Source organism: Barbus barbus, assembly GCF_936440315.1.
Source record: "Barbus barbus genome assembly, chromosome: 42".
NCBI lineage: Eukaryota > Metazoa > Chordata > Actinopteri > Cypriniformes > Cyprinidae > Barbus > Barbus barbus.
Genome location: NC_136720.1, coordinates 25133927 through 25160410, shown reverse-complemented (window position 1 = coordinate 25160410; position 26484 = coordinate 25133927). Strand labels below are relative to the sequence as shown.

Genomic DNA, 26484 nt, shown 5'->3' with positions numbered 1-26484 from the left:
AAACATTTACTATTTTTAATAAAAAAAATTCCCTCATGTCAAAAATATTTAAGGTCTTACTATCATTGTGGGTACATTTGGTCCCCTCAGTGTAGCATAAAAACAGACTGTCTCACAAAACCATAAGGCACCTATATTTTTAGGAATCAATCTTATTCTATATTATGTAATTTACTGGGAACAATAAAAAAAAAAAAACACTTTGAAAGAATAATACTATATTAAATTAAATAAAATTAATAAAATACTAATAAACTATTACATTTAAAACCCAACTATTTGAAAAAAAAAAAAAAAAAAATATATATATATATATATATATATATATATATATATATATATATATATATATATATATATATATATATATATATTTTAAGATTTATAGTTAATACAGATATAAATACCACCAAATGGCAATACAAAGAGGGTTTTAATATAAACAATGTGCTCATCAGGGTTATTATAATTAATGAAAACCAGAACTTAAATTAAAACCATAAACTGAAATAAAATACAGTAATATTCCAGCTCAACATGTCAATTAATGAACAAAAAAAAAAAAAAAAAAAAGCTATAGATACTATAAAAACTAGAAATATAAAAATAGAAAACAATGCTCTGAACTTAATGAAAAAACTAAAATAAGATTCAAAATATTAGTAAAAACTATAATAGTATCTAAATACTAGAACAGCACTGGTAATAATTAAAAAAATAATGCATCTAATTTTAACAAGACTTGGAAGTAAAACCATCCTAATTTAACACTTTTGCAATGTTTGATTCAAATAAATATTGCATTCTCCATGAGTCCACAAGCCGAAAAATAATTAAACCATTATGGATAAGTGCAATATATTTTTTTTCAGATTTTTTTCTTCCATTACAAATTTACACCGAGATGATCATGTGGTATTTTAGCAACATTAATATATAAACCAATTACTCATTTAATTCCATCTTTTGAAATGAGTAACAGACCCATTACATATTTATTATAAAATTAGGTCAAAATTGATCATAAGTGCTCAAATATAATTCATGCAATTTAAACTCAGCATTGCCCCCTAGTGGTGCCATTGAATGATTACAAATATTAACCCATTGACAAACCATCTTAAAACTGCTGCTTAAATTACAACCTTAATGCTTTGGTTAAACTAATAAGCTTTACACATGAAGAGGAGGAGACAGACCAAGGCTTGCACGTTTTACCAATTTATTTTTCATGAATATACATCCACGTACAGTTATTGAGTACATTAGTATTTTGTAGCATGGCATTTTGCTTTGACAACAGCTGCTGAGGGGAACCAGAAAGACCCCTGCTGCTTCAACCGCTCACCAGACAACTAACTAACTGGCGATCCGGACAGAGCCGGGCCACGAGACACGGGATACTGCGGCGGTGGGGCTTTCCGGGTGAAAATATTGCTCTATCTGCTTCAGACCTGCTGGGCTGCGCTACGAGTGAGAGGAGATGAAGACGACCTTCCTCTGAACACACACACACACACACACACCCCTTCACAGTGATAGGCCTGCCAAACAGAGGTGGCGTTTCACCACAAACATCACTCAGGGCTGAGCTCAGAAACCAGCCAATCAGAGATCAACTAAACTGGCTCCTCTCCCTCAAAGGCTAATCCTCCAATGAGGTCGCTCGGATCGTTGCGAGTGCATTCTGTGGAGCAGAGAACCCACCTGAAGAACGGCAAGCTAGTTGAAAGTTAAGCATTGGTCGAATCGACGGGGGAAAAAAATAAACGCTACGGATACATGACAAAAATACAAAGTGCTCATAGAAAAGAAAGGAGTCATGCAGCAGAGCGCCGACAGAACGGATGTGGAATGTGCATCAGTCTCCACCGAGCTTTAAACGGCCTCCCAACCTAAAACAGCCAACGTTTTCGTGGAATGTTAACCGGATGAATCACTGTAAACAGGACTGTCTTTCCACAGCTGTTGTCTAAGAGCAATACAAAAGACTTCACGAGAACCCAACTAGTTTAGCGGTGAAGAAACGAGTGTCATGCGTCGAGGGATTTTCTGCATTCTAACTATTTATACAGAGAAAAGGGAAAAGGAAAGAAACCGGTCTAATAAAATACAATGCGTCATGAGCTGTGGCTCCCGATAGAGGAGTTGTGTGTGGTGTTTTTCTTTTTTTTGTAACAAAAATCTCAAAACCCTTTATTTAATTTTTCAATTATTTCTACCAAGAAAAATACAAAACATTGTAAGGCGGTAAGTATGTTTGTTTGAAGCCGTTACAGTGTAGGGGATCCTGAAGGAGGTAGCGCCGCCATCACTGCTGTTTGCACTCCTCTGGAGGGTTGGCATCCTTCTGTGAAACAAACCAGAGCGAGGAAGAGTTACGCATTTTGCACACAGAAAGTATTTCCATTGTTAAAACAGCTCAGGCTTTGGGTCCCTAAGGGTTTCAGCCAATCAAAATCACACGGCAACAAATTCAGGGTGGTAGGAATTTCCAGTGTAACTTCATAAGCATTTTACCCTTTTGTTTGATAATCATCACATACAGAGCCTGCACAACCTTTGACCAGCACTTTTCAAACTTATCAAATTATTAAAACTTCAAAGAACAATCAATTCTTCCATGTTTTATTTTTAAAAGTAAACCTGATATGCAACAACTTACCAAATTAAACTTTCATATGATTACTTTTAAATTGTTAATGGTTTTACACCTTTGTTTGATCACCACCATTTGATTCATTTGTATTGCATAAAACCAGATCTCTAAATAATTTCTGAGGAGATTAAACATTTAATAAATTACTGTAAAAAATAAATAATGCAATTTAATTTGAGGTCCAATAAAAATGGATTTCATAAGGACCTAATATATAATTTGTTGAACAATTGTTAAATTGTATACATTTTATAATTAGATTTTTTTTTAAATAACTACAAAAATTTAATTAATTACTAATTAGTTTAACCATTAAAACAGAACCCATAAAAATGTAAATGAATTGAAATGGGGGGGGGGCATAAAAAAAAATCAGGGATAATCAAAATGGATTTCAAACAAATTGTTGTTAAATTGTATCAATTTCAAGATTAATTAGACTTAAGTACTAAAATGTAATTGAAAATTGGAATAAGGCATAAATAAAATATATAAAGGGATAATAAGTGGTTTCATAAGGCCCAAAGATATTTGTTAAGTTTCATGTTATAAAATAATTACACAAACAATTTGGGAAACAAAAAGTGGATTTTATAAGGTCTGGAATGTAATGTCAAACTTAAACTGAGGAAAACTTCTTGATTAACTAGACACAATTTTTGATTAATAAAATTAAAATTTAACCATTAAATAGAAGGCAATTCAAACGGAAATAAAAGATGAATTTGGGGGGGGGATGAAACTGATTCATAGGGCCCTATGGATGGCACAGCAATAACTGACACTGGTTTCCACCAATGGCATGACAGAACGAGCGCAGCCGGTCTTTTCCACCCTCAGCGTGAAAAGACTCCAGCGGGGAACAAGTCAAACCGGGGTTTCATTTAGAGAGCAAACCGGATGCTTCAACATACAGAAACAATACAGATGCTAATGGCAACTCACGATGGTTAAAGAGAGGAAACAAGCACAAGTGTTAGTGGTCAGTGTGGGGAGGAATGACGGGAAGGGATTCAAACGCAACAGGAGGGTCACATTAATTCATGAGCGTTACCTACCAGGGCAGGGTTACTACAGACATCACTTATACCTAGTGAGGAGAAATTTAGAGAGGAACTCAAATTCAGAGAGGTGCCAAAGTGCTTGAAATGTGAACATGTTAATCATGTCTTCGCTTACAAAAGTCAATATTTTCCTACTGTAATTCTGTTTGATTAGTCAAGTGCATGCTTTGAGTAAAGATGAGACTGGCATGCTGAAGACAGAGGTTTGTGAACAATGCCGAGAAGATAAACCTGCAGTGATGCTTCAATCCCATCCAGAACAGAGATTTGGTTGGCGAGTTAAGTATTGTGTATAATATTCTCAAATTAAACCAAGGAGGTAGAGCTGCAAGATGAACTGAAATAAAACCAAAATTGCAATATGCGAAAAATTAAATGTACTTTTTCAGTCTCATAAATATTAGCATTGTAACTTTGGTTTAAAAATATTACATTTCTTAAATGCTCATGATCATCACTATTTCTTAAAAATACCAAATTTACAGTGAAATTACAATAGTAATATTGTGTTCATTTAGTTATATATTTATTTTATTATTAAAAAAAAAAAAAAAAAAAAAGTATTCCTATTGTAATTTCGCTGTAAAATTCAAATGCATTTAAATACAAAAAAATATAATTTTTAAAATTAAAACGCATTTAGCACTTAATATACAATAATAATAATGATGAAATAAAACTTCCCATTAAAATTTATCAAGTGAAATATTATTATAGCAATACTTTGTATTTATTTTTTATTTTAAAAATATTACTGTTGTAATCTCACTGTAAAATTACACAAATGGAGCATTTAAGAAATTATTTCTGAAAGTTAACAGTGAAATATTTCAAGTAATATTTTGTTTGCTCATTTAATTTCTATATTTTGTTATTCATATTTTTATTATTATTACAACATAGCCATATTGAGCCAAAAAAAGTGCAACCCAACAAGCACAGCAAACCTCTTAAAATCACAACCATCAGAAAAAATAAATAAAAATGCAATTCAATTTGATTTTTGTCCCCAAATCATGCAGCCCTACAAATGAGTTCAGTAATAATGGAGGAAAAGCATCCATTAACATTCCCACCCTGAACTTTGACCCCTTGCAGAAAGCACTGGTGCATTACTCAACTATGCTCAGATTCAGAGAGAAATGGGAAAAGGAGCGTGAAAATTGGCCATTAAATTGACCTCTGTAGGGCAGTGTATATTCAATGCTGTTGCTTTAGATGTGCTACTAGGAATTTTAGAGGAGAGAAACAAAAATACCCACAGAACCGCAGTGTAGTATTTATAAATCAGGGTTAAAGGTCTGACGTTCACAGAGATGCTGCAAACACTGCGGTCATTTATCTACTCGGTAAAAAATTATCTGTTCTCATTTGGATTTCTCTCTCGAATGGACCAAAATGACAGTAAATAAAGCAGAAGTTATTAATCGTGAAGAACTGCTTTTTTTTGCAGGAAATCAGCATTTGAGAGCGAGAGAGGCAGATGCATGAGTGGAGGTGACAGTATGTATTCTGTATGTTGAGATCTCAGTACCAGCCTGCCATGAGGAGCACTGATGGACGTCTGGACCTTACCTTGGGCTCATAGTCTGGATCGTTCTCCTCGTCGGCCTCCTCTTCACCCTCCTGCAAGTTACAAGCACATCAGTTAACAAACATCTAGAGGAATAACGCTGATAAAAACAGACAAACAGAAGACAACTAACCTCATCATCGGCTTCCTCTCCCTCCTCGTCATACTAAAAAAGACAAAAGAAACAGCGGTCAGATGGTTGGAAATAAAGTATCGCTTGACTTCATGAGAGGATGGCTGTCATTCACTCACGTCATCGTCGTCATCTTCGATGGCCTCGCCGGTGAAGTATAGCACTGCCCTGGGCACGATCCGCTCGCGGATGAAGTGACCAATCTCAAAGTCTGCTGCTAACACGGCCTCCGAGTCCTCGTCCTGAACACACGGCAAAAACTAGTCATCAGACACTCTTATAACTGAGACTTCATGATTACCAGCCAAAATAACATTCACCAATCTGATAAATCAGTCATGCACAGGGCCTAGAATTGACTCACCAAGCACCAAATAGGAGGAAAAAAGCAGCAAGTGTATGAAACAGTGTTACTCAGCAGTTGGCTGGTAACTTCTTTTGATAATTCTAGCAATGCCTGAGAATGCAATATAGTTTAGCGTGATTGTCAAATTGCAAAGACTGCGCCGTAATGTATACATATTGGAGTTTGAGTCGCTTATAACATGGGATTTGAAAACGCAACATGAGCCAAACTTGTGAGAAGAGTTAATAAATGTCATCAACAAAAGAGAAGCAATTCAAAAGAAGTTGCCATAATAAGAGCTCTATGGTTTAATGCTTGAAAGTCATGAGAAAACCCACTAATTTTACTGTTATATCATAATAATACTAGTAATAAGCAGTAGCAGTATTATATAAATTAAAATTAATTAGAAATACTTTAGTTCAACGGTTTTATAGTGTTATTTGATAAAATGATGTGATTAAATAAATAATCAAAATAATAATCGTAGTAATTAGATATTTCCCTAATTTGTTATGCCTCTTTATAAAAAAAAAAAACAAACAAACAAAAAGTTTCATGACCAGTAAATTCCCTGAAGTCAATTGCCACTGGAAGATGTGGCAAAATGTTAATTTTAGGCCCTAGTCATGCATATCAAAATTTAAAATGTGTATTAATTTTACTCTGCGAAAACAGAGTAAATTCAAGTCACACAAAAAAAGAATCTATATAAGGCTAAGATCTAAAAACATTAAGGTGATAGTTTAAAATACATCAGTTATAAAATCATTGTCCGTTTACGTTAAAAAGAGTACAGTCCAACTAAATTTAGAAAAAAATAAAAAAATTAATAAAAGTGACAAAACGTTCATGAAGTTCATGGCTAGGAATAAAATCAGTTACTCACCAGTTCACCGCTTTCTGGAACTGTAAAGAAAAGAAAGTTTATTATCAGCAAACGCTATTCTACTAAAATAATATAAACAAGTAAACAAACTGACACATGGATAATCAGTGATGTGGGTTTTTACCTTCAGGCGGAGAGAAGAAATTGAAGAAGGAATCATTGGGGACCGTCTTGGTGACCGTCCTCACTGTGCCACGTCCCTTATGTTTCTGTTTCTTCTTAATGGTTTTCAATGTGACGTTCTTTCCCTTAACCCAGTCGATCGTGCACCTGAAAACAGAGTCAGCCTCTAATGTAACTAATGTTATCAAAGCTAATAAAGAGAAAGTCAAGGGTTGAGCCGTACCCCGTGCAGCCCATGATCTCTGGCCCGTCGAAAGAGAAGGGATCCGACTCGTCTGGCTCAGACCTCATTTTGTAGGTCTTTGTCAGGACTGTTTGCGCGAAGAAATCGTTAGGTTCAAAGTGGAACTCTAATGTGAAACTCTGAAAAGAGAGCAAACTGAGTAAACTATGAGATTAAGACAGCATACAGGAGACAAAGAGACTGTCAGACTCACCATTGGCTGGCCTGCATCTGAGAATTTTACTTTAATGTCTTGTAAGTGCTTAAGGATTGGTTCATCATGCTCCTGGACAGGAAAAACAAAATACATGAAACACTTCTAAATACTAAAATCAGTTCCATAAATTAAAAAAAAAAAATTAAAAAAAATTCCTCATTCTAAAGCAGTTGTCCAATAACCTTTGATGTCACAAAGAGGGAAAAAATAAATAAACATGCCATCTTTTCATTTCTAATTGATATTTGTGTTATATAATTTGTTATACAATTATACATATATACACATACACACATATATACATATATATATATATATATATATATATATAAAACAGATGAAATTTAAATAACATACATTAAAAAATTCAAATAAAGATACATATTTAACACATTATGATTGATATACTACAACATTTACTTTTGGTCTTTTGAGATCACAGCAGAAGGGGGAAAAATAAAAATAAAATATTAAACATCCCACTGAAGCATATTTTCATTTCTAATTAATATCTTTGCAATTAAATGTAAAAAAAAATATTACAATTAAATAATATATTAAAACGATATAAATATTACATATAATTAAATATATACACAACGTATGTATTGCATAACTATATTAATACAGTTGATACAGCATTTACCTTTGGCCTACGATCTTAATCAAGTTTGGTTTAAATGTAAAGTGACATTAACCAGCCCAAACAAAATTATACATTAAATTCTGAGTGAAGTTAGATGCATATAGCTTCACTATGCCTTTATCTTCAGCTTAAAAGGATGCAAGGTGCCTTTTTGCACCACAAGATGGCAGCAAGGACATTTCCCAAAGAGAAATCTCCCACTGTAAATACCCATGATGCATGACCTGTTTTTGAACACTTCTACACTCACAATCGCTCCCTCGTGTGCCCTGCGTTTGTCCGTTCTCTCCCTACCTGCAGCATTTCGCTGAGAAGGTCGACGTTCTTGAAAACTGTGAGCCAGAATTCTGGGATTCCTTTCGGGTCTTCCTTCTCCTCGTCTTTCTTCTCTTCCTCCACTTTGGCCTTTTCCTTCATTTCCTCCTGATGAGGACAAAGACCAATATATAGAGTCAAGCTATGACTGAACACAGCATATTAGACCGTATGTAAATGAGGTGGTATTTGAAGAGCATGCAGGTATGGATCACCTGTACCTGCTTACTTACTGTCAGCTCTTCCTCTTCATCTGGTTTCCACTCACACTCCTCATCTGTGGGTTCGTATGCTGCTCTCACGATATCACTCCGCTAAAGACAGTTTTTAAACATTCATTTGAGGCATTTCTAGAAGTTAAAACTAAACTAATTTAAATATTTCTATATACTTCAAATCAACTACACAAAATATAAACCGTCGCTGTAAATCACTTGAATCTTTATATCCAAGCAGGGTTGTAGTCACAATTTGTATTACTAAGAAAAAAACTCAAATTAATATTACTGGCCCTTCATAAACTCAAATTCAATAAATAAACCTAAAACAATTAAATAAATATGAATTAAAAATATACACATATTACTACCTGGAAAAAAAAAAAAAAAAAAGTTCAATTATAAAAAATTAACTGCAAAAAGAACATTACTAAAACTACAATAACAGCAGGAAAAAAAAATAAAAATAAAAAAAAAAAAAGTATAAAACATTCAGAATATTAACAAAAACTATAATAGTCCGTTTTATTAAAACAACAATGCCCAAGTGCTCGGTTCTTGGCCAGAATAAACTGCCACATGAACTAGGCTTTATGCTGCCACAAAAATACACTTGTTCTGAAAGACTTAGTCAGCAAACCTGTTTTAAATTATTTTGAAGGAACCCAACTTTTAATTGAGCCTCTCAGACGTCACTATTCCACTGGGAGAGTGAGCGAGAGCTACAAGAGAGGACAAACCGCTACAGCTCAGGTTTTATTTTCTGTAAGACATCTCTCTGGCTGCTGTTTGTCTCTAGTGTCCTTGATTGACCGCTTGGTGTTTGCTGCTGTTGGAAACGCTGAAGCAGCAGGTCAATAGAACTGATTTAACGTACTGTACCGCCCGCCTTCTGGCACACTACATCTTAAACCGCACCTCTTCCAAGAACAAAGCCACAGTTTTTCCATTTTGGAGGAAAGATGGGCAGCAGAAATGCATCGGTTTTTAAATCTCACCTTGTCGAAGAGAGGCTGATACAAAGCAGCGTATTTTCGCTCCAGTTCGTGCACTTCTTCGTAGAACTTTGCTTCGATGTGAGCGCATTTGACCTGGAGGTTCTTAAGGGCATTAACACGTCTCTTCACCACCTTTGGTAAGCTGCACAGACAACACATCACACGATGCAAATGACACACTGCTGATGATTCATGAATGACTCAGGATCATCGTTTTGTATAGAGTGAGTAAAAAGAGATGCTTGACATTTGGTTGGCACCTTCCAGAAAGGAATCAGGGATGAGGCCAAAATTAGAAACATTTAATTCAGTCGGTGTTGGCAAAGTAGGAAAATTAGATGTAGCCAATGGGAAACGAGGGAGCCATTTGAAGTTGTGCTATGCGTGGGCACGTACCTCTCCATGTACCCTGAGGGAGATCCCACGAGCCCATCCAACCTCTCCTGCAGCGCCGCAAGAATCTGAGGGTTCTGCATCATCTGCATCGTCAGCTGATGTGCTAAAACCAGAGTGAACACAACCATCAAATTACGCTCACAGCAGGAAGCCATTACAAATCATGCTCAGCGTCACAGAAACAAAGAATCAAGAAGGACGGAGACTGACATTTATATTAACCATGCCAGTAAAGTACTTTAAACTGAATCATGTTTACATACAATATTGACAACTCGTATACAAAATTAAAAGAAAAATACACTTTACGGTGTGCTTGTTACACGTTACATTAGGGCTGTGTATTGGCAAGAATCTGGCGATACGTTACGTATCACGATACAGGGGTTGCGATACGATATATTGCAATACTGTAAGCAAGGTGATATTATTGGGATATTTCTTATTTTAGGAATAGGATATATATTTTTTAGGAAAGCTGTCATTAAGAACACACCACCATATGCAAACCTTAGCATAAAATAAAAATAGTTTAACCAGAACACACCGGGATCTACATTTGCAATAATCAGTCCCTATAACATTCAACATTATTGAACCACTTTTTGTGCAGTACGAGTAAAGGGGGAAATATTCAAGTGCTTGCATGATTCTTTAGTTAAATGCATGTATAAAAAGTATTTTATAAAAATATATAAAGACTCTACTTTAAAGGTTCACAGTTTAAGTTTACAATTGTGACATGCAATGTCATAACATTTGATCTGAACAAAAAATGACATCTGCTTAATATCAATGAAAAATAAAGTGTTTGCAGGATTCCTAAAGAAAACAAACAATTTGTAAAACAATCAAATAAATACAGATGTTAAACATTCTCAGAACTTTTCAACTTGGATTTCACAGGTTTTTCAGTTTGTATTTATGTTCCGCGTGGAATCGCAGAGACTGCGACGCGAGCACCGCCCCAACTGCACAAAACGCCCCCGAATTACGAGAGAAAGCTGCAGCCGCGTGGCAACTCTACCGCCCGCCGCGCAAAGGCTCTTCAACACGGGACACGGGACGTGGCAGAACCGAGGTTGCGCTCGCGCCGCGGTCCCGGGGCGGACATTACCACAAAAGCCCAAATGGCGCCACACTTCAGCTTTGTACACCGAAACGAGAGCTGGAACAATTCTTTCATCCTCCATTACTGGCAGCGAACTATATTAACGCTAACATTAGTGGAGTGCCCTGATGCTGGTATTTCCTGTCACTGTTTAAGTTCAGAGATGAAGACTAGCGGTCAGGATATGAACTCAAAACGAAACAACTGCCATGAATCTTGTATGATTTTTTATATCGATATTCTGTTTTGGAGACTCAATACAGTATCGCCAAACAAAATATCGCGATACTCGCGTGTATCGATATTTTCTTACACCGCTACGTTACATGTACTTATTATAACAAATTATGCATGATTTCATGCAAGTAGCTTAATCCCAAGCCCCTAACTATATAGTACATGTAGTAAATTAATATCACCTCGTACTTTAACGTAAAAAACACTAACAAGGACATCTTAAAATAAGGTGTGTCTGAAAAATAAATATCCAATATAAAAAAAAAGAAAGAGAAAATGAGGTGCCAAGCAATAAAATAAATCTAAAAAGAGAAATAAAAAACTTAAATAATTTAATCCAAAGAAGTTAAACTAATAATAATAATAATAATAATAATAATAATAATAATAATAATCTAAAAGAAATTTTAAATCTATAAAATAAAAATCCACAATCCTGTAATACGTCTCTCAGATCTAGGGCACTACCTTCACCAAGGGTCAAAAAAAAAAAAAAAAAAAAAAAAAGATGCTGCTCTTTTTATCCCAAAAATAAACAGTAGCAAACAGAGGTGAGGTCAGCGGGCCTGAAGCCATCTTTAATGAGTGAGCGCACATCCAATCCCTGTATTATTTAGTATTAAACCCTCTAATAGTCATGGTCCTGCCCAATGGTTCCGTCCCATTTTTAAACACAGCTAAGGTCAATGAGGTTACGGCCTGATATCCTGTTACTAAACACGAAACGTGCCAGTGCAAACATGTGCATGGCCTTTTCCTAATGACTGTCAGCAATAAGAATCCATGACAGACGGCATTTACTTTTCCTCCACAGCGGCAAGAAAGAAAACCAGAGCAAAGAGGCTCTGGAGTCTAGACGATAAAAACACTTTGAACTCACTGATGGAGAGAGTGATGGGAAATCTGATTCATTTTAGCCAATCGGATCTCCTCATCTCATCACCTCTAGAAACTTCCTGAAAGAAATTTGCATTTGAGCTGTCGCTCCAGGTGTATCTACTTAGCATTTGACATTAAGTGATTCAACACTGCGTTTTTTTCAATGCTTTCAATAAAGCTGTATAGTCTCAAGTATCAGATGTCACTGCAACTTATGACACAAACCTGGTCTGATTATTATGATTTGCAATGTAAACAGCAAAAGTTGATTGATCAACCCGTCCTCTCGAATAGGAGCAATAATCGATGGTTTACGCAAGACGCCGTTATTACCAATTAACCAGCACAAATATTTGCTTTGCTGAACTATCACTTATCGTAAAAATCAACAGCAATAGTTTTTAATTATTCAGTGATATGCAATGCACCGCCAATGACAAATAATCTTTATGAAGTAGTTATGTGCAAAAGAAACAAAAGCTAGTTAAAATATATACACATCTTAAAATGTGAGCACAGTAGACATTCCTAATAAGAGACGGTATTTCATTAAATTAAAATAAAATAGTGATGAAGCTTAGCTAATTTTTGTATTTATTTTAATTACAAAATATTATTAAGTCATTACTGTTAATTTTGTAATAAAGTTCAGCACTATTTTACATTAAGTGAAACTTTATCATTCATATTACAGCGATTTACTAGTTAAGAGGATTTTATTTTCCAATTTTAGTATCAGCAAAAACCAAATACTGGTCAACCTCTTGTTCACAGGAAATGAGGAGGGGGAAAAATTGCATGAAGTAGTCAAAGGTCATACCTTTACTGTTGTCTTCCCCAGTTTCCTCTTCCTCCACCTCTTCAACATCCTCCATATCTGCTGGGTCCATTTCAGTCTGGTCTTTACTGTGAAAACACACAATCAGGGATTAAACATTTACCCAACTAGCTTTGCGGGTCTTATGTTTCCGTTCTATCAATGTTAATGTGACTAAGAGACCCGAGAGAGCTAACGTGACTAAGATAAGTCATATCATGAGCAATCAGCATTTCCTACTTGATAAGAGCTTGGCATTGAAAACATTTTTTCTTAATCATGCTTTTAAACTTATATCTTCAGTGTTATACAGGGTTCCCACTCTTTCATGAACACCAGATTCAAGGACTTTAAGCACCATTTATTTTATATCAAGCACTTATCAAATTCACACGCCAGCATATGTAGTGTCATGAAAGACCTTACAGTACTAAACGCTTTACTTACACTTAACATTTACATAAAAATTCAGAGTAATAATGTTTTGAATGTGTAGGTTTCATAAATTTAGACCGTTTTGAGTAGTCGTGTTCGAAGGAATTTAATGAAATCCATTGAATTTAATACTGGTAATATTCAAATACAATTTCTAAAATATTGATAAAACATGCATCAAACTGTTTTTTTGCTGTAGTTCTTGTACAAGATGTAAATTTGAAAGAATTTAAAAATTTTTTAATTAATAAAAAGTGGTTAAATGTTGTAATAACACTGTAAACATAAAAAAATTAGCACGTTCTCTCAATAGTCAATTTTGTAAATCCCATTTTTTTCATCTTTGACCAAGAGGAATGCAGATGCACAAACATGCAGCTGCTCAATTTCAATATTTTTAAAATATGTCATGAACATTTTTAAACCTCGTACATGTGCAAATCTGCAAAAAAAAAAAAAAAACAGGACTTTCTATTTGCTTTTAAACTAAACGCTTTTCACTAATCTGTTTTTCTTATGTTTCCAAGTTCTACATTTTCTCCTTAGCTCCACGTCGCAGTAAGTTTGTTAATTTTTAGTCCATCTCCTATACTGAAAAGTCTTTCTTGCAGAGATTGACTAAAAATGAGCTCCTAAAACTTACTGCTATTCTGGAAGATAAATTCTTCGAACAGTGGTACAAGAGGATGTGGTGCTGGTCCTTCAAGAGTCACTCTCAACCAGTGTTAATTTCGTTGACGAACAATGTCAATAACTTTTTTCACTGACGACAACGAACGAAAACTCTTTTTGAATGACAAATCTATTGACATTTTCGTCAACGAATAAGTGTTAGGGAGGGACGATTTGGGTAGAGATTCATTCAGAACGAATCCGCTGCATAGAAGGATGCGAACATATGAACCGGCAGGACAAAAGCTAAAATACACTTGCTGCACGGCGCATAAAACGTTAAAAAAAAAGTCAATATGTGGGAGTAAGAGGAGAGCAGACACATGCAAAAATCTGACGACGCAAGAGAACTCAATTCAGTCCTGTTTTCTGAGCGCAGACACTGAAGCATACACACACAGAAAGCGTGTCTCATTTTGTGTGTTTAATTTCATAGCTTATATACTTTTATTCAAATGTACTTTCTCTCTGTAGTGAGAAAATTAGTATTTAGTGGATTGCGTTTAACAAAGGGTTTTAAAAAAGTGCGACTATTAGTTCCACAAACACAGTATTGATATTTTGCAGTGTGTTGGATCTGTATTGGCCGATTCTTACAATTTGGGAGTACTCTGTAATCTTACACTGCAAAATAATAACTAAAGAAAGATTAAAAGATATTAATTTACTAATATAGTTACTAAAATAGATAATTAGTTACTGAACCCATACATGAATTACAATTATATAATGAAAGCCAGACAATAAAAAAAAAAAAAAAAAAAAAAAGACAATTAATCATCTGCCAAATTTCATAATCGTGACAGCCCTAACTAGAACACGTGGATATGTTGTCATTTTTACACCATAATACTGAACTTTGATTTCAGTGATTTTGACTGAGATGGACACTTGCTTCTTGCACTCAGTTGCACTTTACTTTTGCTTTAAAAAAGGATTTCATAGAAATTTGAATTTCATTTGGTTTAATAAAATATTCTTAAGTAAAAATAGATTTTTTGTGGGAAATTAATCGTTTATAATCTATAGATTAATCGAAATAAAAATAGTCGTTAGTGGCAGCCCTACTGAGCATATCCAACTGTTATCTTGGCTGAAATAAAAATGCAGGTGCGTGTGAAATAGCATCACATCTACAGCACACAGGAAGTTGCTGTGGTGAGCAATAGGTGTATTGCTCGTGTCACAGAAGTGTCGAGTGAGTGAACCCCTGGTTGTAGGGTTGCAAACACGTGTTTGACATAGCATAGACGCTTGTAGGGCCCTAGGCTTTTTGTAATGTGGAAGTTGCGCATGGAATTAAAACAAGGTTTTAAAAACGGAATTTACAGTTTAACACTGAATGTAAAGGAATTCGTCAAAGTTAGGATGAATTAATCAAAAAGTAGGTGATTACACTTCCAGCGCCTGCCATCTCACTAAATGAGGACAAATACATGAACATCTCCAGAACTGCTCTGAGAGTACTTCATGGGCATTTTACCGTTTAATACAAGTAAATCTAGCATCTTATATAGACAAATTTAAAAAGGTATTCACAGCAACCCATCAAAATAAAAGTTTGGTTTAACTTGAAGACATTGTGGCAGAAATACATTAGTATTATTAAACCTTATTTTTTTAAGGAATAATCATACAATATTTCTTCAGTGTTTTAAATGTAATAGTAAGTCACCTTTATTTGCCAAAAATAAAATGTTTAATTTTCATTAGCTAAAAGATAAATTAGTTTTATACCTTCATTTGATAACCAGAGAGAAAAAAAAATAAAAAAAGATTAGATAAGGCTATTGTAAGAATAAATGAAACATGTTTTATGCATTCAAATAATTACACATGCTAAAACGCAGAATTTGGACACAATGAAACAAAGTGGGAAAAAATTAAGACGTTTCATAGGGCTATAAACAATTTTGGTTAAACGTTTAATAAGTTTCAAGATTTAAATTAATTAGACACGCTTTTTGATTAATACAATTTCATTTAACCATTAAAAACAAGCAAAAATAAAACCGATTTCATAGGGCCCTACGCTTGGGACACCACACTGAGCGTGAAAGCATGCAGACGATGTGTTGCTGGCCCTAGACAGTCTCTAACAAGGAGGAAAGAGGTTAGGACTGGATGTTTAGATGAGTTCCCTGAGGCCTACTCAAAAATCAGCCAAGAGGGGTGTTTATGCACCATTCCCCGCACAAACAAACATGAAGGGGTTTTAGCTGAGAATGTTGAGGGCCGCCAATACAATAAGTTGTCAAACGAGATGACCGTGAGAAATAAAAGCTCTTTAATAGACAAACAAGCACTTACTTGTCAAGATCTGCCATGTTGTTTCACCGTTTTTTTTCCTAGAGGGAAAACACAAAGGGAAAATGTTAACGCTGTTCATTAGGTGCAACAGCCTCAAGCTAAATTCGGTCACTGATGGCCTTGTTGGTCAGGTGACTGTATTAGGATGACTCAGGCTGCCAATATGCACAAGTTTATCAAGCATCCAGATGTGTCGAAATGTCTAACGGTGGTTCAAATGTATTGAAACGCCATCACACCGCCATCCTCGTGATAGAAAACTCTTAGCTGAATACACCAAAAAAAGTGAACCAATATCTTCAGCTCTGAATCTGACTGGATCCATTTATCAGGGCCCGACCTGCATACGAGCCAACTCCAACGCAGTCGGATCAAACACGGGCTCAGACACCCACATCCAGACCTCCAGCGGCAAGTGCGAGCAACTTCATTCATTCACGAGCTGATTGCTACAGACAGAATGTTCTCAGCCTCCTCTGCTCTTCGCCTGTAGAAGATCAATAACATGAAGACCTGACACCGCCCTGGCAGAATCCATTCTTGACAGATCTGAAGGTTAATCTCTTCCTCTTTCTGTCTGCGTCAAGATCAGACAGCTGAAACCTGTCAATACACACACATAAGAGTTTCCCAAAGCATAGCAGCAACGGATCACCTTATTTCACAAGACCTGTAAACCTCGCGTAATATGTAAGAGGAATCTCAAAAAATTTAACGAACAGGGTTTTTGCCATGATTTGTTTAATTGTGATTGGAGTAGAATAGAGCTGATTCCCGATGTGGAGTCAGCCTGGATCTTTTTCCGGGACAGTTTTTTGCAAGTAATAAATAGACACGCCCCACTAAAGAGATTTAGAGTTAAGGGGCGGGACAATCCCTGGTTTTCCTCTGAGCTTGGAGATATTCTTCATGACCGCAATTTAGCTTGGGCCAAAGCAAGAAAAACGGGCTCTTCGTCTGATTGGCTTGTTTTTAGGCAGTTAAGAAATAAATGTTCTTCTTTTATTAAGAAAGCAAAATCTGACTTTTATTTGTCAGCCACTACTGACACCTTAAATGATCCCAGAAAATTTTGGAAGGCTATAAAATTACTTTCTCTAGACAAAGATAGTATTAATGTTCCTTCTTTTATTATGAAAGAGTCTGCAGTAGTTCATGACAAGCTGGAGATATTGAACCATTTTAATGAGCATTTTATTCAGTCTGGTTCTTTGTTTGACCCTGCTTGTCCTTATACTGTGACACCTTGTAGAGATGTACCAGTCTCTACAAGTGTCTTCAATCTCACTCCATTCTTAGTGGCTGACGTTCAAAAAGCCTTAAAAGGGCTGGCTCCTGAAAAACCTCCAGGACCTGATCTTATAGAGCCCTATTTCTTAAAAATAGCTGCTGATTGTGTAGCACAGCCTCTAACGTACCTTTTTAATCTTACTTTAGAGAGCAACACTATTCCCAAAATATGGAAATCTGCATTTGTTTGTCCATTATTGAAAGGGGGTGACCCGTCAAATTTAAATAATTACAGGCCAATTTCTAATTTGTCTGTTTTGGCCAAAACGCTTGAATCCCTGGTGAGTGATCAGATGAAAGACTTCCTGCATGTACAGGACATTTTATCCCCAGTTCAGTCAGGTTTTAGAAAAAAACATAGTACCATTACAGCTGCAATGAAGGTGATAAATGACATCTCTGTTGCTCGTGATAAGAAGCAGCATTGTGCATCACTTTTTATTGATTTGTCAAAAGCTTTTGACACGGTTGATCATGATGTTTTAAAGATTAGGCTTCTTAACTCGGGGTTTTCAGAGAATACTGTCTCTTGGTTCTCAAACTATCTTAGTGACAGAACCCAGTGCATTAAGCATGATGGTGTTCAATCTGGTATTTTACCAATCCTTAAAGGGGTTCCACAAGGCTCTGTGTTAGGCCCTCTTTTATTTACAATTTATATAAATAACCTTGATCGGCATGTGTCTGATGCAAACTTTCATTTTTATGCAGATGACACCGTTATTTACTGCTGTGCACCCTCTCTTAAACAAGCCATTGCACATTTACAGAATGCTTTCACTGTGGTCCAAAACACTTTGCTACAGCTGAAACTTGTGCTCAATGCAGACAAAACCAAACTTATGCTCTTCACGGACCCTCGGAATAGACCACTGAATGTTCCCTCAGTGATTACTCTTGACGGACGTGAAATACAGACTGTTACAACTTATAAGTATCTTGGTATTGTTATTGATGATTGCCTATCATTTAAGCCTCATGTTCATTGTCTAGTGAGAAAGTTGAGGCTAAAATTGGGTTTTTACTTTCGAAATAAGCTGTGCTTTTCTTTTAATGTTAAAAAACGGTTAGTGGCATCCACTTTTTTATCTGTGCTGGACTATGGTGATATATTATATATGCATTCATCTGTTCAATGCCTTCATATGATTGACGCAGCCTATCATGCATCGCTGAGATTTATTACTAATTGTAAAGCTCGCAGCCACCACTGTGAGCTGTACTCTCGTGTAGGGTGGTCTGCTCTGGCCACACGGAGGCTCTGTCATTGGTATACATTTATATATAAAGCTATTCTTGGTGTGCTTCCATCCTATTTATGTTCACTTCTTATGAAAAAAAGTGCTGGTCGTTACTCTCTCCGTTCTCAGGCTGTTGTCTTGTTTTCTGTCCCACATGTCAGTACTGAGCTGGGTAAAAGGGCCTTTGTTTATTCTGCACCCTTTACATGGAATTTGCTGCAGAACAACTTAAAACTTAGTAAATTGATTCCTTTGAGTGTTTTTAAGTTAAGAATGAGATGTTTTGAGTTGGACTCCCTCACATGTCAATGTTTTTAATTGAGATTTCATTGTAAGTGCATAATTGGCTTTCAAACTGTTTCTATTAATTTATTAGTCTTTATTTTTATGTTTTTTGTGTGTCTCTGTATGTATGTAATGATGTGATGTAATTCAGCTGCCTATCTTGGCCAGGTCTCCCTTGTAAAAGAGATTTTTAATCTCAATGGGCTTCTCCTGGTTAAATAAAGGATAAATAAAATAAAAAAATAAAAAGACGTCACAATACCGGGACAAAGTTCTTGGCACATTTCCTTCAGACTCTGATAACCATTCTTCAGCACTGAAAGCTGACGGCAAGCCTTTAAACTTTGCCAAATCCAGCCGACCCGGGAGCAAAGGTTCAACGCACTTGTTAAAACCTCTTTAAGCTTCCCAAACCTTATGACCAACACATTTCCAAAACTCTGCCATGATTCACTCCAGCCAGTCATGACGCAAGATTGCACTCAATAGCAATTTCAGGTCTACAACTAGATGTGCATCACTTTTCCCACACCTAAAAATCACAACTTTAAAAGTTCACTGGTTTTTCATTACCGTAAGAAGCCCATCTTGTCACTAGTCTAATTCATGCACAAACTTAAAAGCAGAAGCAAATAAAACGCATTCAACCAAACTAGAGATCAACAAAATCAGTTTGACTGATATTTTTCAGATATTTACATTTTTCTACTTAACCAGTCACTCTCAATTTCAGCTCTGGGGGAAAATAACGCAATCTCTGTGTTTGCTTGATTGAATTTGTCACATACAGAGCTTTAATATATATATATATATCGTCTGCGATGTCGCACTTGTTTTAACCATGCACAATTTGACAATATCAAGTATTTTGCAAAAACCAAACAACACCTAAAAGGAGTGCACGCTTACATTAGCCTACGCGGTGATGAAGCGGGTTAAACAGTGCACGTGCGCATTTAGAGTGTTTTCACTGTATGATTCAGTCTATTAAAATGCATTAAGAATGATCGCAAAATTCAAGATATGGGGGCAGAAAATGTATATTTACGTTTCATGCCGATTTTTCTTAAAAAATAAGCATGATTACAAATGTGATATTGATTTTATACAACAGTTCATTAACAATAAGTTCATATTAATAGACTTACGTTTTAGACACCATATTGCCTGTTTTGGCTCCATTTTGCCAAAAAAAAAAAAAAAAAATGTATTCCAAACAGCTACAGCACTGTTTTGCGTCTCTCAGCAACATGAGTTCCTGAATGAATCAACCGTTAAGTGATTTGGTTCAGTTGCAATGACTCACTTATTAACAGTGACTTTCTGCCACCTACTGGTGGTTTTAATTTCACATTTAAAGCCTATTTTCATTTTTAAAATAATTTTAAATATCAGTATTCAATGTTTTATGTTTAAAATGTCAAAAGATTATGCATTTCTAACTGGTTAAAGCACTCCATGTCCCTCTGAGCTGCAATAAATAGTGTGAAAATACATCTAAATGACACTTTAGAGGCAACGTCTGCAAAGATTAATTTTGATGATACTGGTTTCATTTGTTTGGTAACAGCCTAAATGTGTATTATCTTAATTGACTGATTAAATGTAATAATTTGACTCAAGATGTACACTTTTTTTTTAGAAAAAAAAATTGCTTTATTAAGGGTAAAAATCAATTTAAACTTAAATTAAAAGATTAAATTAATCACTGATGTGAACTGACCACACAGAATATGAAGAATATCAAAAACTGCAGCTGTCCACGGTAGTCAGATATCAGCACAATAACACAGTTAAATATTGTCTAATTATCGTTAAAAAAGATAAATAATAATATTATATGTTATTGTGCTGATTGATATACACACACACACACACACACACACAGGTGCTGGTCATAAAATTAGAATATCATGAAAAAGTTGATTTATTTCAGTAATACCATTCAAAAAGTGAAACTTGTATATTAGATTCATTCATTACACAGACTCATATTTCAAATGTTTATTTCCTTTCATTTTGATGATTATAACGGACAACAAATGAAAGTCCCAAATTCAGTATCTCAGAAAATTTGAATATCAATTAAGACCAATGCAAAAAAAAATATTTTTAGAAATGTTGGACAACTGAAAAGTAAGAACATGAAAAGTATGAGCATGTACAGCACTCAATATTTAGTTGGGGCTCCTTTGGCCTGGATTACTGCAGCAATGCGGCGTGGCATGGAGTCGATCAGTCTGTGGCACTGCTCAGGTGTTATTAGAGCCCATGTTGCTCTGATAGTGGCCTTCAGCTCTTCTGAATTGTTGGGTCTGGCGTATTGCATCTTCCTCTCTTCACAATACTCTCTGGCCAATCAAGAACAGGGATACCATGGTCCTTAATCCAGGTACTGGTAGCTTTGGCAGTGTGTGCAGGTGCCAAGTCCTGTTGGAAAATGAAATCTGCATCTCCATAAAGTTGGTCAGCAGCAGGAAGCATGAAGTGCTCTAAAACTTCCTGGTAGACGGCTGCGTTGACCTTGGACCTCAGAAAACACAATGGACCAACACCAGCAGATGACATGGCACCCCAAACCATCACTGACTGTGGAAACTTTACACTGGACCTCAAGCAACGTGGATTATGTGCCTCTCCTCTCTTCCTCCAGACTCTGGGACCTTGATTTCCAAAGGAAATGCAAAATTTACTTTCATCAGAGAACATAACTTTGGACCACTCAGCAGCAGTCCAGTCAAGATGCTTCTGACGCGGTCTCTTGTTCAAGAGTGGCTTGACACGGAATGCGACAGCTGAAACCCATGTCTTGCATACGTCTGTGCGTGGTGGTTCTTGAAGCACTGACTCCAGCTGCAGTCCACTCTTTGTGAATCTCCCCCACATTTTTGAATGGGTTTTGTTTCACAATCCTCTCCAGGGTGCGGTTATCCCTATTGCTTGTACACTTTTCTCTACCACATCTTGTCCTTCCCTTCGCCTCTCTATTAATGTGCTTGGACACAGCTCTGTGAACAGCCGGCCTCTTTAGCATTGACCTTTTGTGTCTTGCTCTCCTTGTGCAAGGTGTCAATGGTCGTCTTTTGGACAACTGTCAAGTCAGCAGTCTTCCCCATGATTGTGTAGCCTACAGAACTAGACTGAGAGACCATTTAAAGGCTTTTGCAGGTGTTTTGAGTTAATTAGCTGATTAGAGTGTGGCACCAGGTGTCTTCAATAATGAACATTTTCACAATATTCTAATTTTCTGGAATACCGACTTTGGGACTTTCATTTGTTGTCAGTTATAATCATCAAAATTAAAGGAAATAAACATTTGAAATATCAGTCTGTGTGTAATGAATGAATCTAATATACACAAGTTTCACTTTTTGAATGGTATTACTGAAATAAATCAACTTTTTCATGATATTCTAATTTTATGACCAGCACCTGTATGTATGTATATATGTATGTATGTATGCATGTATATATGATACATAACTAGCAGTGAAATGCAAATCAGGTCCACTCCATGGATTGTGCATAATTTAGACAATAAAATTTACAAATAATTAAAAATTAGCAGCAACAAAACCAAACACAAAACAATACCTTTCTGACACAGAAATGATCGGAAGGAAAACAAAACCCCCCAAAAATCGAAAAAAATATTAATAATAAATTTACAATTAATAACAATAATAATAAAAAGAATTATTATTATTATTATTATAATATGTTATCAGATAAAATAATGTATTATTTAATTTATATTAATATTTAAATATATATTTTTGTTTATTTGTTACATTATTTTATACACAATTCTTTATTTTTTCTTATTTATACATCAAAACAATATAATTAATTTTGATCAAACTCAAATGCAAAAAAAATAAAAATAAAAAAATCACACCATGTTAAAAAAACCGCGTCAACAATAGTAACAAGTCACACAAAAATAAGCCGCTCAGAAATATACAATAACATAAATAGCAGATGAAATATGGTAATACTGACCGACTTCAATCACACAGCATTATTCTATTCAATAAGAGCCTCTGGCAACCCACCACCAGCCACATTTCACACAGATGTGACGAACATCAAACTAACCAACTCTGTCCAGGCATTCCTGAAGATATCACAGGGGTAGACAATAAGGGAAATTTGCCACTGGCCCTCCGGGCCAGTGTCTTTTGAAGTTCGCTGGCCCAGGTCAACGCGTCGGGTATTGATCCCAATAATCACGAAAAAGAACAGTTTGCTTGAACAACATGAATAACATTAATTTTTTTTAAGGTAGGTTTAGTGCAAAGTGCAGCAAAACTGTGCAAAAACATGAAACAAGTGCAAATAAACCTATTGCATAGGATCATTCTCCGTAGTCACACAGCAATTCATTATATTATGTTCATACCATAGGTTTCATACACGTTAACTTTTCTCTAACTTACTTGTCTGCATATGTGGGCATTGATCTGCAGAGCTCACAGTAAACCTCTTTTTTTTCTTGATCGTAGCCCAGCTAGGGGTGGGCGATATGGGAAAAATATCATATCACGATTTTTTTTTAGAAATATCACGATTCACGATTTTATCACGATTCTTTGTCATGTTGGTTTTACAAGCTGTCTGAGCATTACAGCCAAACTAGAAAGACAAAGCCTTTCAAGGTAACAAAAAACAAAAAAAAAGACATGGCAGATATTTAGGTCAAAGTGGGCGAAGATAAAAATCTTTGTCATCATTCTATCTTTCTTATTAAAAAATAAGAACAAAGATACACATTACAAATACACATAATATACAAATAAAACAAACTTCTTAATTTTCAGGTACAATAGGTGTATTTAGCAGAGCATTCAATGAAATTGAATGAACAAATATAAAAATAAAACTCTACATAGACTGATTCCTAAAGCAACTGTATTAAAGTTTTTCAGTCAAGAATAGAGTGATTTTTCTCTTTGTGTTTTGTTGTTTTGTTAACGTTAAATGAATAGTTCCCCCACAAATTAATATTCTGTCATCTGTCTGTCAATTCTGTCATAATGTTTTATTTTTATACCATCATTTACTCAAAAGTTGTTTTAAACCTGAATGAGTTTCTTTCTTCTGCTGAACATAAATGCTATTTTGAAGAAGGTGGAAAACCAATCAGTTGCTGGTGCTCAGTGACTTCCATAGGATTGTTCTTTCATATCAAAGTCAATGTGGACCAGCAACTGTTTGGTTACCCTCATTCTTCAAAATATCTTCTTTTGGGTTCAGCACAAGAAATTAATAGAGGTTTGGGACAACATGTGAGTGAGTAAATGATGACAGAAATTAAATTTTAGGGTGAACTATCCCTTTAATGACAAGCGGCAGCATGTTTAGTGTCCTGTCCCTTTAAGAGCTGCACGCATCCATTTCTCTCTTAACTATTCACTTTCATTTTAGAGATAACCAACAGTCTGTATGTAAACCTTGTGTGTTTTGACAGTATTAGCGCAGAAGATAAGTTAGTTGAGTAATCAGGCGCTGTTAGACAGGCTTTTTAGCGCGCGTGCTTCAGGTGTATGAGCGCACGTCAGACCAGCGCGTGAATGAAACATTTAACCAGCAAGGCTTGTGTGCAAATAATGTACTTTTGCGATCGCGAATAAGTGCAGTGTCCTGTCAGAGTAACTCTACTGCTGTATGTCGTGTTGTACAGTATATAGAGACCGCGGCGCCAGAACTGTATTTGACATAATGTGTGCTGTAGCACGATACTACCATATTTCTTCAAAAGCAGATCGTGGAGACATTTTTATCGTCCACCCCTAAGCCCAGCCAATTCCAGCGGTCTCGCCACTGGGGCTGAAACTTTCTCTGCCTTTTCTTTTCGTATTCCCTTTCGCTTTCCCTCAATTCCTCTGGTGATTTTCTCTTCCTTGCCTTCTCTTTTTTACCCGGCGTTTGGCCGGGTGATGGGGGTTTCAGAAACATGTAGCCTAGCTTAATAGTAGCTATAGGTATGTGCTGAGCAGCAGTGTGCAGTTTGCGCGCGTAACCGCGGGAGCGAGCATAAACCCGCTGCATCTGTAAGGCTGTCGGGATCACGTAACCTGCTAGCGGTGGTTACCGAGACGATTTAACAGAAATCAAAACACAGAACCACAGGTAATTAATGTGAAATTAGACTTTTTTTTTAATCGAGGCATTATTTTTACTGGCCCCACCGGGCTAGTGGTTGGAGCGATCTGGTGGCCCTGACGGTTTTAAAAGGTTTTAAAAGTACGTCCGGGCCACCGGGCCAATTATATTGTCGACCCCAGTTCATCTAAAACAGCTGTTTAACTAACTGGGTTAATCATCTTGGATTTGGTCCACGGGTCAGTGCAGTGGTCAATTCCCACCAGGCCACATCACCACGTGTTCCTCCACAGATCCACCGGTTAAAGCTGCTAGCAGCACAACATCCTTATAACCAACCCATCTCAACTAGAGAAGACTGATGATAACATCCTTATAACCAACCCATCTCAACTAGAGAAGACTGGTAACATTAATTTACCAAAGCACTCATCAGAAAAACGTCAGAATTTAAACTAGCATGCGTACAGATCATTTCATCCTATTCATGCTCGAGTATGTGCCATACTTAAGTGTCCACATCCATTTTTATTAAAAATAGATTAGTTAGTTAAATAAACCGGATATTTCCATTTTTCCGACAACGTGACTAGACTCCCCCCCCCCCCCCCCCAAGAAAAAACTTACCCGCCAGATCAGACCAAACTATCATCATCATCCTCCCAACAAGACAAAATACGCTCAAGACAACATTCCCAACTCTTGTAACCGACCAAGCAAACCTTTAAACATTAAAACCCCAGTTTAGTTTGTCCGTTTAACACCTAAAGCTGAGTTTATTCGGTATTTAGAAGACGAACAGCCATTTTCATCTCCATCATGGAGGAGTCTCTCAACTGACGGACTGAGCGCTTAGCTCGCGAGCTAACGTAAACATCTCGATTCGTGTTAAACCTCGACTCAAGTACTGATTTATCTTCTGGAATGAACAAAAAGCGGTTTATAAACAGTCTGTCGGTGGTATGTGTTCTTACCGAGAGCCCGATGTGCAGAGGTCTGTCTGAGGCGGTGCTGCTGCGCGAGACTCCCGCTCTGATGGCGCTAAAAGGGAAAGAGATTCCGCCGCGTGCGCTCATATACATCTGGCGTCACCACGTAACGCAGGTCGCGCGTTTACTAATCCTACTACGGCGATGGCGGGGCTCATGAATATTAATTACGTACCGCGATGTTCGGCCTCTAGCGCTAATCTCATTGGTTGAAACGAAGACGTTGGCACACGAGCGTCTTGCACGTTATCTAATTAATATTCATGAGCGTAGCCTTGGCCATAGTAGGATTTGGAAATATGCCACTAGACAA

General features: G+C 36.2%; 1 protein-coding gene across 2 annotated transcripts; it reads right to left on the bottom strand.

Moving 5' to 3' along the window:
* Window positions 1–415: 415 nt before the first annotated feature.
* On the bottom strand, window positions 416–26480 carry LOC306861584 (nucleosome assembly protein 1-like 1). 2 transcript variants are annotated; one of them, XM_079403949.1, is made up of 15 exons: window positions 26157–26480; window positions 16262–16299; window positions 12848–12933; window positions 9801–9903; window positions 9405–9546; window positions 8422–8502; window positions 8168–8296; window positions 7225–7296; window positions 7011–7150; window positions 6789–6934; window positions 6665–6684; window positions 5549–5671; window positions 5430–5462; window positions 5299–5349; window positions 416–2350 (listed from the first exon to the last, which is right to left on the bottom strand). In XM_079403949.1, exons 2-15 carry the CDS (start codon window positions 16276–16278, stop codon window positions 2312–2314), a joined length of 1182 nt encoding a protein of 393 aa, XP_079260075.1. In that variant the 5' UTR covers window positions 16279–16299; window positions 26157–26480; the 3' UTR covers window positions 416–2311. The 2 variants fall into 2 exon arrangements, with proteins under 2 accessions (XP_079260075.1, XP_079260074.1); XM_079403948.1 differs by having other exon boundaries at window positions 8410–8502; window positions 26157–26250.
* Window positions 26481–26484: the final 4 nt, after the last annotated feature.

Coding starts and splice junctions, on each gene's coding strand:
- LOC306861584 (XM_079403948.1), bottom strand. Junction 5,463..5,548: donor TCGAAGATGACGACGATGAC/GTGAGTGAATGA, acceptor TGTCTTTTTTAG/TATGACGAGGAGGGAGAGGA. Junction 5,350..5,429: donor GAGAGGAAGCCGATGATGAG/GTTAGTTGTCTT, acceptor TGTAACTTGCAG/GAGGGTGAAGAGGAGGCCGA.